Source organism: Cuculus canorus, chromosome 4, assembly GCF_017976375.1.
Source record: "Cuculus canorus isolate bCucCan1 chromosome 4, bCucCan1.pri, whole genome shotgun sequence".
NCBI lineage: Eukaryota > Metazoa > Chordata > Aves > Cuculiformes > Cuculidae > Cuculus > Cuculus canorus.
Genome location: NC_071404.1, coordinates 14,314,204 through 14,328,453, shown reverse-complemented (window position 1 = coordinate 14,328,453; position 14,250 = coordinate 14,314,204). Strand labels below are relative to the sequence as shown.

General features: G+C 38.6%; 1 protein-coding gene across 7 annotated transcripts in view; it reads left to right on the top strand.

The window, feature by feature from the left end:
• EVC (EvC ciliary complex subunit 1) overlaps positions 1 to 14,250 on the top strand; it is a 72,625-nt gene that overhangs the window by 37,071 nt on the left and 21,304 nt on the right. For 6 of the 7 annotated variants that reach the window (XM_054065125.1, XM_054065127.1, XM_054065121.1 and 3 more), the window contains 8 exons: positions 11 to 120; positions 1,437 to 1,647; positions 4,568 to 4,774; positions 5,479 to 5,623; positions 9,909 to 10,017; positions 11,869 to 11,995; positions 12,251 to 12,344; positions 13,446 to 13,557. In XM_054065125.1, coding sequence (XP_053921100.1) covers positions 11 to 120; positions 1,437 to 1,647; positions 4,568 to 4,774; positions 5,479 to 5,623; positions 9,909 to 10,017; positions 11,869 to 11,995; positions 12,251 to 12,344; positions 13,446 to 13,557 — 1,115 coding nt within the window. The remainder of the gene's footprint in view (positions 1 to 10; positions 121 to 1,436; positions 1,648 to 4,567; positions 4,775 to 5,478; positions 5,624 to 9,908; positions 10,018 to 11,868; positions 11,996 to 12,250; positions 12,345 to 13,445; positions 13,558 to 14,250) is intronic. The other variant, XM_054065122.1, reaches the window with a different exon arrangement.

Genomic DNA, 14,250 nt, shown 5'->3' with positions numbered 1-14,250 from the left:
CTGATTTTAGCTATGGATAAAGGAATATGCTCTGTCTTCTGTGATGCAAAAGCACCTGTCTGAGAAACAAGAGAATATAATTCAAGGTGTTGTAAGCAGACTAGGATGCCTCAGTGATGAGTAAGTATGGTTTTATCAGTAAGCAGTAGGGTAAAACTGCACAGCTGCATGAACAGATAAAAACTTGTGTACTTTACATTGTGGAAAGCTGTGTTGAAGGATTGTGGGCATCTTTGGACAGAGAGGCAGATACTCTAGTTTTTTGGCTGAGTATCAAGAACAAATTAAAAAAACACGTATTGTTACTCCTGGTAACAAAAATATTCTTTGTGATTTGTCAAATTGTGTGCTTTCTATGTATCTGTCGCTATGTTTGTGGCTGGTTTCTAATTCTGAACCAAACTCTCTTTACAGTCTCTATGTCACACTGGAATTGAGTATTCTCCAAGATAAAATGTTCAGTCCAGCACCATTCAGCTCTACCTTTGCTTTCTGCTATTAGAATACCACTGACTGCAGCTTTGTGTGTTAAGGACTCCTCTCAAGCATTCTCTGTCTGTATTCACCAAGGAAACTTATTTTTATCTAATATTTGTACAGCTAAACATCTTTTGATAAGGGGTGCCTTTAAAAAAAAACACAATTCTGTATTATTTGCCTTGTTTTGATTAAGACATCAAATTTCTTCATTCACCGTAGTCCCCATATTACCAAAAATCAAAGCTTGAAGACTTGTCTATTTGAAATATTGGTATTATTGCCATTGCACTCCTTTATTTTCACACTACTTTTCAGTTAAACCTTACGTTTTCACATTCCCTAGCTCTAACATTTCCCAAGATAGAGATCTCATGGTGCCATACACATACACAAAGTTAGATACGAGTCAAACACATGTTATATCATCCCAAATGTGCACACAGATTTTGCTCGCCTAGTCCGAAATCAACTTCAAAATTTGCTCTCCTGCTTAAAGTTCACTACAAACTTGCTTCAGCCATGTCTTCCCTGCCAGCTAACGCTAGCCTCTTCAGTGTCTCTTCAGAGCATATTTCCTTGATAAACCAAGGTATGCTGCCTTGCATGTTCTTCAGCTTGAAATAACTTTCCATTTGTTCTGATTGTATTCTCTTTTTGTCTTATTTCAAGACTCCTATTAAAAAACCTTGTATAATGTAATTATAGATTATTATTATTTATGTCATTTTTTCTTATTTTTATTTTGATTTAACTTCAGTGTGACAGAACTAGAAGTCTATCACAGCAATACTCATAGTTTACGCCTGGGCAGGTTTCCAGGGCATGCTTGGTATGAGACGACGTTATTCAGTGTGAATAGGAACTCTTGTCATTTTTGAGCAATGACTTTGCTGAACACAGGTGTGCTGAATGAGCAAACACCTTACCTAATCGACTTTCAATGGTCCTTTTTACAGGTCTGTTAACTATATATTGCAAAAGCACCGACTTCTGCTATGTTCAGTACTCACAAGGTTAAGCCTCCGAAGAGCTGGAATGGCAGCCCTGGCCCGGATGAAACTATCCAGGAAGAAGAGCTTGCTTCAGGAACTGAGAGAGCAACATACTCTGCAGCAAGGATCGTCCCCCTGCCAGGACGAGGATCAGTGGCAGCTACAGAAGGCAGTGGTACGTATGGTGTCTGGGCGGTTTTTCTTCAGAGGGTTCATATGCTGTCATGTCTGGAATTAGAATTAGCTGTAGAAGATCTCAAAAAGTAAAAATACTGAAGTTCCACAGAGAAAGGAGAATATGCTGCATCAAAAATGCACCCACTGCTGGGACAGGAGGTCCCTGAGTGTACCTGTTTTAGTTCAGGCAGGCATTTTAAATTCCGTAATATTTTATGTACTGGCTAGTTATCTGTGATATATGTTATCATAGCAAGGTTATTTAATTATTTATATTGAAATACTAATGAAAGAAGGCCTGTCAACATTTCTAAAGGACTTCTATACAAGTCACTGCTTTGGGATAAGATAAATTCCTTACTAATTCTGCTAAGGATTGTAATATGCATTTGAAAAGTTCTTACTTGAGCATCACAAGAAATTCTTCCCTCCACCAGACCCAGCAAGTTCTTCTATACTGACAACATTTTGCATTTTTTCTTTACCCTCTGTCCATGAGATGCTTAGCATCCATTCACCTGACATCCTTCCAAATAGTCTAGCTCCTGTAGGTCATGGGGAGGGACTTTTACAAAGGCATGTAGTGATAGGACTAGCAGGAATGGCTATAAATTGGAGAGGGGCTGATTCAGACTAGACATAAAGAGGAATTTCTTCACAATGAGGATGGTGAGGCACTGGCACAGGTTGCCCAGGGAAGCTGTGCCCAGGCTGCCCCATCCCTGGAGGTCTTCAAGGCCAGGCTGGATGGGGCCTTGGGCAGCCTGATCTAGTGGGATGTCCCTGCCCATAGCAGGGAGGTTGGAACTACATGATCTTTAAGGTCCCTTCCAACTCAAACCACTCTATGATTCTGTGACTTTTAGACTTTATATTCCCACAGGTCACTTTCAAATCTGTTCTTGACTCCATTAAGTGTTACTAGTTATTTACTCATCTGCATTGGATATTTACCTAGAACACCATATTTCTAATTTCAACCTCAGAGGACTCTCCTGGTGGGTGTTGGTGATAGCCACTGCCCAGCCACTGCTGCTGCACTTATGTATTGAACCTATTCAGCACTGCAGCTCTGTGCTCCATGCTGTCACTGTGTAATTAGCTAAGGAATAATATTGTGCGTGCTTTTAATTCCAATTTTCGTAATTCAAGCCCTAATTCTCCACTTGGAAGAGGAATAAAGAAATTCTATCTGCTGCCATTTTCATGTTTGATACTTCTGATGAAGTAGTTCCGGTTAAGTGTGAAATTCTCAAAATCTCTTTTACCTTCAGAAGAAATAAAATATAAAGTAATAAAATACAAATGCATATGACTACTTTCCTCTTGTTATGTGCTTTCCACTACTCCCTCCCATTTAGCTCCCACAGGGACATTAATTGATGCAATCACTGTGTTCCCTAACAAAAATGAAATATCCCTGCTTTTCCTTTGGCCTCTCTCCATTAAAACACATCTCACAAGGGAGCACATGAAAATACACATATAAGATCCGTGCTGCTGAGGAAGTATGGCCTAGGTGTGGAACTCTGAAAACTCAGAGCAAAAAAATGTTATGAAAAACCTCCAAAACTAGAACCAATATACAAGGAGTTAAGGAGAAGATTAATTTACAGACACTTAACCAGAATTTTAGACATACTGTGTTGTTTGAACTAAACTTAATTTGAGCTGGTGCCAATTTTAGATTGGTAGGTAATGTCATGTCTATCTGCTGATTAGATATAAAATGTGAAACAAAACTAAAGAATACTAGCTTGGGCACGATAAGATGACATAGGGTCTCTTGAAAAAAAGAAACAGTTTAATGACATTCTGACTGCCTAAAAAAATCTCATCAAAAACATATCTGGGCTATGAATAAAGACATGTCAGAATAACCTAGTATTAATAGGGACATCATTATTTTACACAGATGAATGTGAGCCGAGCAGGTTCTTTTCTTACTTGCGTTTCTTATTTCCAAGTGAGAGTCAAATAGATACTGTCAAAAGCCCTAGAATAATTTAATATTATTTAGTCTTAAATGAGAATATTTATGTAAGAAGGACTTCAGTAACACAATAAAAGGCAATCTGTGGAAGACTTGTGCATGTAAGGAAGATAGAACAGGTTGTGCTGGTGAGCGTATAGTTTTGTGTGCTAAAGAGAGTTTAGAGGGAAAGTGAACTCAGAAAGTAGCATAGGAAATGGTGGCAAGAATGATCCAGAGACTTCTTCAAGCCTAAAAAAGAGGTGTCATCTGGCATAATGATGTGACCTGAGAACAATTTTTCACTTGTTTCTATCTCCATGTTTCTAATAAAGAACAGAGCACTGAGAAAAGCTAATAGATGGCAGGTTCGAAATTAAGAAATGTATGGATAAGTTATAGAACTCGCCACCACAGGATGCTGTACAGGCCAAGAGTGCAAATGGTTTCCAAGTGCTATTAAACATATTCATGGCCACTCCCAAGGACCATGAGTACCAATATACCAGCTTTTTAACACGTAGACCCTCCAAACTGAATAAGTATTCCAGGAGCATAACTGGATACTTGCCTTGTTCCTGTGCATTTTCTCTAGGCATCCATAATTATCCCTTACTGGACTCAGGATATTTCACTAGATTGTTCATATTTTTAATAGAAATAATATCAAATTCAACAATGCTGAATACAAAGATGGAAATGCATCACTAGGAAACGACTAATGGGATAGGACAGCAGTTATTGTACATACTATGACAAAGGCAATAATTTTGTTGCAAAGACAATATCTTAAATGACTGTACATACACTTCTGCTGGAAATTATTTTATTCCAAGTATTAAAACAGTGACATCATGAAAGGGTGTAGGACTTTCTTTTAAAGTGAAGCTGATTGAGTTTGTCAGCATATTTACAGGCAGTATTATCTTTTTTGTCTGATTAACAGGAGTCGCACATTTTGGAAGAGGAGGAGAAGCTTGAAGAAGAAACGCAGCAAACCCATTTAGAATTTCACCAGCAGCTAGTCACAGAAATTCAAGAAGCTCTTCAGTTTCTTCAGCAGCACATGGAGCAGGTGATTGGGCAGACGCTGCTCCAGCGTGCCCGACAAGAAGCTGGAAAAAAGAGTTCAGATAATGGACAGGACTTCAAGGTATGGAAATGTTCAGTGGCAGTTTTCCAAACACAGTGGGTGCTACTTTGCTAAAATGGAAGGCAATTTAATTTATGAATTATCCTATGCCTGGAAGTATCAGCAGGAAACCATTACAACCTGTGTTAAAATGGAAGATACCTTGCAAATCATTTACAAAATAATACTTAGGTAGGACTGCAGTATTTTCTAGCGATTTTGCTATAGCAGCCAAAACAAGTTTTATTGTTTTATGTTTTAACCTGGAACATAAGAGAAAAATGAGAGAATGCGTGATGACAGGCGATAATATAATGAGGAAGAAATGTAGACGGTTATGTATTCATGAAATTTTTATGGTTCATTAATAGTACTTATATATTAACAGCTTAATATTAATTCATAGGTAAATAATTAAATAAAAATAAAACTTGCTTCATAGGTTAATAAAATTGTTCCAAACTAAATATTTGGATTTTCTGTGTAATAGAAAGTTGTAGATGGTGATGAGGCACATGAGAAAGATTTTAATGTAGTTTTTCATGTTGAAATGTTCCTTGGATGAATAGAAATACTGGTTTTCCAACATTGTGATCTGCCATATTTTTAAAGCATGAAATTCACAGTTTTGTGTGCACATACAAAATTAGATTGGGTATTCAGTTTTAGACAGATCAACACTTCAGATTTTTAATTAGAAGATGAATTGTGACTGTTCAATACAGGAGAGACTGGTGGAAGCTGCTGTAGAAAGTGTGTATGGGACCAGCAATAATATCAATAGACTGGTGCAAAACTACTATCAGGAATTAGGAAAAATCACAGAAGCCTATGAAGAGAAAAAGCTTCAACAATTGAAAGCCTTACAAGGTAAGCATGATACAGACAATTGTAAGATAATTCTTGTTTTTTAACAGATATCTTGATTTTCTTATAACTATAAAGATTGGTTTTAAAGGTAACAGAAAACTGTTATTTAAAGTAAGCAACAAAGCAAAGTTAATGTGTAGGTTTATTTCCATCCTTGAAGGAGAAATGATAGAACTGTTATTAATATTATTAACAATTACTTGAATTACAGCCATAGACACAGAAACCTATTACTTGAAATTTGGTATAAACACACACAGAACAATGACCCAGTATCACTGTTCATTTAACCACAAACTCTGGTTCACTCAGCTAAGATCAGAGATACCGCCAGAGTCGCAACCACTTGCAGTTGATTTTCCAGTGCTCGAACATATGGCAGAAGAATTTAGAAAGCAAAGAGTTGTACAAATATTATGTTGTACAGCCAACATCTACCATGAACACTGTTCAACTTTGCATATTAATGTTTGCAAACAAAATGAATCAATGAATCAAATATTCAGTGGACAGAGAGAGGGTATATGACAGGTGCCTACAAGCTGAATTTTTTGTCTAGAAGGGAGGAGATCTGGGTTTGCAGTCCGTACTCCCATGTTAGAAAACATAAACATTATTGGCACCTTCCTCTGAGGTGACTGTCCTCTGCTTTTGGGAGTCAATTCTTATAGTCACTCCTTTTTTGGCTCTGTGAAATGTTATTTTTTCTGGAGTTGAGGAAATGCATTAAAGGACACCAAAAAGCCAAGAGTGCCCATCCTGGAATACTCTGTAAGCTACTTCGTTGTTTCTTAGCTATCTGCTATGGCCTGGTCACAGGTTGTGAAACTGTTTAAGAAGTTTATGAATTGCTGGACCTCACATAAATACAGGCAGTTTCTCCTGTATTTGTTTCTAGTGCTCAGTTCCTTCAGGACAGGAGACTAAAAGCAAGCTGAGATTATTGATTTATTTTGTAACCACTCTCTCCAGCTCACATGAAGGCTGTTGGCATTAAATGAAGTTAACAAGTTAGCAAAAAGGCTATAGGATCAGCGGCTAAGTATTTGAGACACATGGAATGGATTTTTCTTCTCTAAAGATAGAGTTAGCAATTTTAAATAGAAAAGATACTTTAACTGCAGGAGACAGTTTTTGAAGAGGAACAGGTGTACATGAATCCAGAGATGAGTGGTAGGAAGGGTTTATGAGCCCCAGTAAGAGCTAGATGTGCTCACTCATTTTAAGACAGAACCAATCTATTCTGCACTACTCTGCTGTCAACCTTGAAGACTTCAATATTGGAAGCTGAAGTGCTAGGGTGAGACACAATCTGTGAGGGGATTTTTGATAATCTGTATTTTAGACATTGGCAACTAGCAAGGCAGTCAGTTGCTGAAGTTCTCACAAAGTCTATCTAAAGACCTGTTTGGCCTTGATTCAGTCACCTACAGAGTCTAAATCCCTTTGATTTGCGTTCCTTTAAGTGAGAATTAAAACTGAAGCCTGTTCCAGAATATTCCTGTGATCTGAGGACGTCATTACACACTTGAATGTTCAGCTTCATCTGTGTTTTGATGCTGCTCTCAACTGATCTCCCAATTAGGTTGTGAGACTTAGAATGCGGGTCACTAGAACCACAGTCAGGCTTCTAGTAACTGCTCGTTTAGATTATTTTTTTCTCCTAGTGTTTGTATAGATATATTATTGTTGCAGTGCATTGGTGTTCCATGAACTACAAGGAAGAAAATTACACGTGCAAGCAGAGCACATTTTGTTTTCAACTGAACAAAAATTAAGTCCTTGGCAATGTAAGCCTACAGAGGGAAGGTGAGAGTGTTTATGTTGGTAATAAAAGCAGGAATGTTTTAGATTTGAATGGCCAGAGAGAAACTCAGTTGAAATTCACAGATCAGATGAACTGCTACAGCGAAAAAATATTGCAAACCTACATGTGCAAGCTGTAGGCTGGCTGAGATTTTCGGTATCAACAGCTTAGTGCTTCAGCTTTGTTGATGCTTTTATGTTAGGAGTGAGCACTACCGTCTAATCGGGGACTTTGATGTTTTAGTACACAGAAGCCCTTCTTTAACCTAAGTCCAAATTTGTGATGCAGGTTCCCACTTCTTTCTCATTTCAGCTGTTGTATTGGCCCCAGAATCATTTAAATTTTTCTCTGTGATTCTTAACACCTGGGATTCTGCTCCAGGCCACAGTGAGAACACCCTAAACTCTGCCAGCCAGCCAACTACTTCCCATCCAAGCTTAGCCACGAGGCAGAACACCCATGTTTCTTCCTTTTCAGAAGGGGCTGATTTGCTAGGTAATCTCCAAGCATGATTACCACACTGAGAGTGTGATGTTCCTCAAAAAATACTCTCATAATTTCTCAATCTAAAACACAAGACAGAAAAAACAGTGCTGCGATGGAGCCACCTGCTATGTGATAGCCCTAGTTGTTAGTGTGGCCACATAGGTAATTTCTTATGTACTTCATTCTGTGATAGTTAAATGAGTGTGAGGAACATAATGCCAGGCTTCTCTCTTCCAGTGACTGTGCTTAATGTCAGGATAGAGGATTTTGCTTCTTTGGCCATCCCTTGCCCTAGTAAATATGAATTTATGGTCTATCTGGCACAGCCATGGGAAGGAAAGTAGAGAGTACGCCCCTGCCACCAGCCAGCACAGTACGGCTAGTAACTGCTCCCTGATGGTGCCATCAGTTGCTCTTCCTCATCCACCAACACTGTAACCTCATCATAGAAGGCCATCAGGGTTTTCAAGCTTGATTTGCCCTTAGTGAATCCATGTCAGCTGTCACCAATCACCTCCTTATTTTCCAACTGCCTTAGAGTAGTTTCCAGCAGGATCTGCTCCATGATCTTGCTGGACACATGTGAGACTGACAGGCCTGTAGTTCCACAGGTCTTCCTTTTTTCTTTTTTTAAAAATTGGGGTTATATTTCCCCTTTTCCAGTCAGTGGGAACTTCACCAATCTGCCATGACTTCTCCAATTTGTTGGATAATGGCTTAGCAACCTAATCTCCAGTTCTCCTAGGTCCCACGGGTGCATCTCATGAGGTCCCATGGGCTTGTGCACCTTCAAGTTTCTTAGATGGTCTCACACCTGATCCTCTCCTATAGTGGGCAGTTCTTCATTTCCCTAGTCCTTGCCTTTGCCTTCTGTGGCTTGGGCAGTGTGGCTTGAGCCCTTGCTGGTGAAGGCTGAGGCAAAAATTCACTGAGTACATCAGCCTTCCCTGTGTCCTGGGTAACCAGGTCTCCTGTTTTTTTCTCCTGGTCCACATTCTCCCACATTCTCCCTAGGCTTCCTTTTATCATTGACATACCTATAGAAGCTTTTCCTGTTGGCCCTGACATCCTTGGCCAGATTTAATTCTGTCAGGGCTTTAGCTTTCCTAACCTGACCCCTGGCTGCTCAGACAATTTCTTTATATTCCTCCCAGGCTACCTGTCCTTCTTTCCACCCTTTGTAGGCTTCTTTTTTTGGTGTTTGCATTTGTCCAGGAGTTTCTTGTTCATCCATGCAGGCCTCGTGACATTTTTGCTGGCCTTCCTCTTTGTTAGGTGTGATCTCTGATTATTAACCAGCTTTCTTGGGCCAGCATAGCACTTCTTCTCATTGGCTTTTCTATCACTTGGAGAGGGAAGTTATCAGTGTGTTACAGGAACCTTCTAGATTTCTTATGCCCTGCTGTGTTATCCTTCCAACAAAAATCAGAGTGGTTGAAGAGTGCCGTGAGGACCAGGGGTTGTGCCCTAAACCTTGCTGCCAGGGAGAACTTCAGCAGCAAGAGTCAGGAGCCAGGCCAGCAGATAAACACCAAGTTACTTGCAGAGTGTGTGCATACACAAAAGTACTTAGAATGTTTAGCCATCAAATGAGGGGACATCTAATGAAGTTAGGCATTACCAGGACTAAAGTGGCCTCCGAGTGGAGGTTTTCTTTATTTTGCAATTTTTGTTTAAGTATTATAGTTCTTGCATCAAGGTCTTTTCATAAAATTTCTGCTCTGAGTTCCATGTTAATCAGTAAACCTAGTGGGAGAAGCAGATAAGAATAGGAATTCAGTGACATTACTGCCTCAGATAAATGATGCACAAATTATTGTCTAGCAGAGCAAGAGTGTGTAAGAAGTATTTGATATCGCTAAAAAGCAGTAGCTTTGGAAAGACTACCTAGAGCAGGGTTAATTTCTGCTGATGCAAAACATAAATTGTAAGGCTGCCAAAACTCAGAGTTTGTAATTTTGAGCAGAAAATTTTACAAAAACATTGTTTCAGCAGAAAGAGATGAAAGGAACAGGCTTAGGAAGAAACAAGGGAATGAACTGGCATTGAAAGAAAAGCAGACCAAAGGCCTCCTGAACGTATCATCCACAGTCCATCAAAGGTAAGAGCAGGCAGCAGCACTGCTATCTCTAAATGTTCTGAGTGTTCGCAGATCTTCATGAATGTCTAGCTGAATAAATGTCTTGGGTTTGCATATTATATTTGTCTTTGACGGAAAAGAAATATCTTTTGCCAAACTACGTCTGCCCTTTCATCTCAGAGAATTACTTTCTTATTAAATAAAGTTTTTTATGCTCATTAATTACAGACTGAAGAACTATACATTGACAATTTGAAAAGACAGAATAAAAAACAGTGCTAAAACATATGCCAAATTTTAAAAGAAATTTAACATTAATTTAGGATGGGAACCCATGCTGTCTAATTCATTACGTTCCGTCTTTTCTGCTTTGAACATCAAAAGTGTTTGTTAGTTTGCTGTTGAGTAAACATATACCATAATGAAGAGAAAATGTTTGAAGCATAAACAATGCTCAAAATGGCAAGAAGATTTCAGGGAATGCCTTCAACAATGAAGACTGCTTGCACTAAATTTGGAGAGGAATCCCTCAAATGTTAATTAAATAAAAATCATATTGAAGTCATTACTGATTTCCAAAGGAATAAGTTGTCATAAACAGCTGTATGACTTGGCAGGCACATGATGTATTCTTATAATAATTTTTCTTTTCTCTTGGTTTATTTTTTTAGATGTTCTGTTACTTCTAAATTGAGAGAAGTTACTGATCACTTTCTGGTTTTCATCCTTGTATAGATATGAACTGATGTAATAGTTAGGCTTCATAAAAGATCAGTTTCCTATTCTTTATCAAGTTTATTATTTATTCTGACATATAAATTCACTTCTAGCTATTGTCTCAGGTTTTTTCTCCCATAATCTGTTCAAATGTCTTAAAACCAAGTACAATCAAACTAGCCTCAGGCAAGTAGAAATAAGATATTGAAGAATGTAACTATTTGACATCTACGCTGGTCTCATAACCATTAGTAATCAAAACCATTTTCCTATCATCATTATGATTTCTTTAACTATCAAGTCACAGTCCTGTGTAAATTAATGACAATTTCCATTAATTTGCCTAACTCCTTTTAAACTCAACATAGAGTTCCTTTTGCTCTTGTTGCAAGGTTATGAGCATGAGTTCAAAAAGCAGGTTTGAGAGCTAACCTTCTGTAAACACTGACCATTACAACAGCAACTTCATTATGTGTAGATGTCAGAAACAATTTGTGTTGTCTCCTTCCCTGAGGAATGTGATGGGTGACTGACAGCATTGCTTCAAGGTAGGTCAGGCAAGAGAACAGGAGAAATACAGCTTCAGCAAAGTTGCAGCTGTTCAGATTCTACTGTAGTAATATTAATCTTCAACCAGAAAAATAAAACAAGTGAAGAACATAGTTGTCAATGCTCCCAGTTGCCCAGTTTTGAATTACCATGTTTCTGGCTCAGTCTCAACCTGATACTGAAGAGCGTTAAATGAAATGCCTAATTCTTAATCCCTAATCCTCACACCTGATCTTCTAACACCTTGTCGTTTTGGCAGGCAGACAGTAAAGCTGACTCTGGAAACGTACAATGGTTTTCAAAGCCAACTTAAACATTAAAGCTGAACTCCACCTCCCAAATTCCAGGCATGGACAACCCAAACTCCTGCCACAATGCCTACCTCCTAAAGGAGCTTGTATCCCATGGAGGGGCAGGGCAGGCTATTAAAATAAGTAAATCTGTCTAAAAATCTACTGCATTTTTTTATTGTCCCAGTAGAAGCTGACAGGGCCTGTATTGTTAATGAGCCTTTCTTTTGACAAAATCTCCTAAGTACACTTTGTCAGGATTGTATTCTTCACTTGAACTGAACAGCATTGATACTCTTAAATTTCTCTTGTCCAGGATGGTGCTGCAGCAAAAGAAGGTTTTGGCTCAGTTTGAACTGCAGCAGCAAATTCGTCTGGAGTCTCTGAAAGAGAAGCTGCTGGGACTGCATCAGCTGGAAACTGAATTGGAGAATCAGCTAATGGTAAATTGGGGTAAAATGACTCACAGATCTGAAGCAGTCCATGGAGAAACATCAGACAGGTTGTAAGCGTCTCTTTGCTGCTCTAGTTGAGGTCAATGCTAAGATTCACCACTGTGAGGGAAACTGACAACTTTCAGTTGTTTCCTGTGTTTCTACAATTATTTATGCCTTTTTTGTCATACCACACGTAGAATAGCATAACCCAAAATTGAACTGTGTTGTGTTAACTGACTTCTGGCTTATCCTTGTGTGTAGGAAGCAGAGCAGGACTTTGTGAGTGAGTTGGCTGCACTGGCCCGAGTTCCAATGGCTGTGAAGAAGAAGCCTTCCAAAAGGAGCAAGCCAGCAGGTTGGCACATCCTGAACTGTTTTTAAAAAAACACAATTTCACATATTGGTGCATATTTTCCAATCTAACAAAATGGAGTTTCAGGAGAGACTTTTTGTCACTTCTGTTTCCCTAATCAGGATGTAGAAAAGAAAGGCAACCTTACAAGGTGACCAGGCTCACCAGTAGCACAGACACAAATAAATGTCACCATTCAGAGAAGTCCTTTACCCAACAGATCACATTGTGTCCACTGAGGTAGGGCTGTGGGACGACGGCAGAGCTGACTCACCCAGCTTTCGTTCTCCTGGTAGAATGGAAGAATCGCCTTCCCACACACCTGCTCCAAAGTAGAATCTTATTGAATCAAGAAAGCTGAAATATTTACATGAATTTACCACAGTTTTAACAAATTAGACTAATTCATTACACAAGAGATACCTAGGGACAAATTGTCAGAATAACAGTTGTGTTTCCTAATACGCGCTTGGGGTGGAGCATGCAAATTTTCATCCTTTGACAATCCTTCTGTCATTGTCACAATGAAACATCTGGCATTACATTTGAAAGATTCTGAAGTGTGAGATGGGTGCTTAAAAGGGAAAAGCAGTTCATGCATTTGAACAATTTTGAAGTCTCTCTCCCCAGTCAGCTGTTCCACAAGTGTGCAGAACTGTTTGCCCTGGTAGGTGCTGTGGCCCCAGGAATACATATGGAAACTTAGCCCAAGGCCCTAAAACCAGTGTATTTTTAACATCAGATTTTTTCTAATTCAAATCATATAAAATGATGAATTGGCTTTTCTTCTGTTTGCTGGTGATAAAAAACCATTTTCAATTACTTGCTAAACGAAAAGTCATATGACTTTCAACTGTTGCACCTCTTGGAATTGTACTTCAGCGTTCAGGAAGTGTGAAAGTTCAAGGTCTGCTATGTGAAAACTAACTGATGGTAAAAAACCCAATATGCTAGACTAATGCAAAGTGTAATGGTTTCTTTGGAATAATAACATGTATGTATGAAGTGTTAGAGTGTATTTTTTTGTTTTAGGCTAATCAAAACCAAAAAATGCTCTAATATGTGATTCTTTTCTTTTTAATCCACATACATTTGGCAATTCAGGGGAAAAAACAAACTCTAAAAGAAAGACCTTTCAGTCATCAGAATTAACAGACAAAGATGATTATCATGAAAATATTCAAGAGCCGTCTGGACTGACTGCTGGTTTATACAGGTACAGTAGAGGCTAAACAAATGGTATGTGAAAAAATATTTTTAAAAAGCAGTACAAAATCTACTTCATAATCAGCGATGTTAATTAAACGCAAAATATATTGCTTACATCAGATGAGCTCTTCCGTAATATTTACTTCTCTCGTATACTTGATGTTTTTTTCCCCATATTCTTTTTTAAATATAGGAAAATAATCTGTTTGCTTGTCTGTGCTATGTATTTTCTAAATAACTTTGATTCTAGGTGGAGAAATGAGAAATACTATTTCCAAATGTCCTTTAATTAGTTTTTTTTAAAACCTGAGTCACAGACAGCATAAATTAGCAGAGACAAGTGAGTCCAATGGAACTAGGCTGACATGTAGCAACCAAAATATGGTCTGTGGTATTTAGGCTTTCAGCTTCCACCTTTATTTCAGGAACAAAGGCAACGCCAGCCTTTGGCTGATGAGGGTAGCAGCTCTAACAATGATTTTCTTGATAGATGTTTCAGTTGGCTTATGCTGGGGTGCTAACTAGAGGAGAAGAAATGGCTACAAACCTGAAAGATGCCAGCTGATTACTACAGGCAGATCAAACCAGCCAGCTGGTCACTGGGGCTTGATATATTGAGCAGAGAAAATCCTGTTGACAGGCAAAGCAAACAGTTGGTTCTCAGGAGCCACAAGCCTTTGGGGAAAAATATTTATCCCCT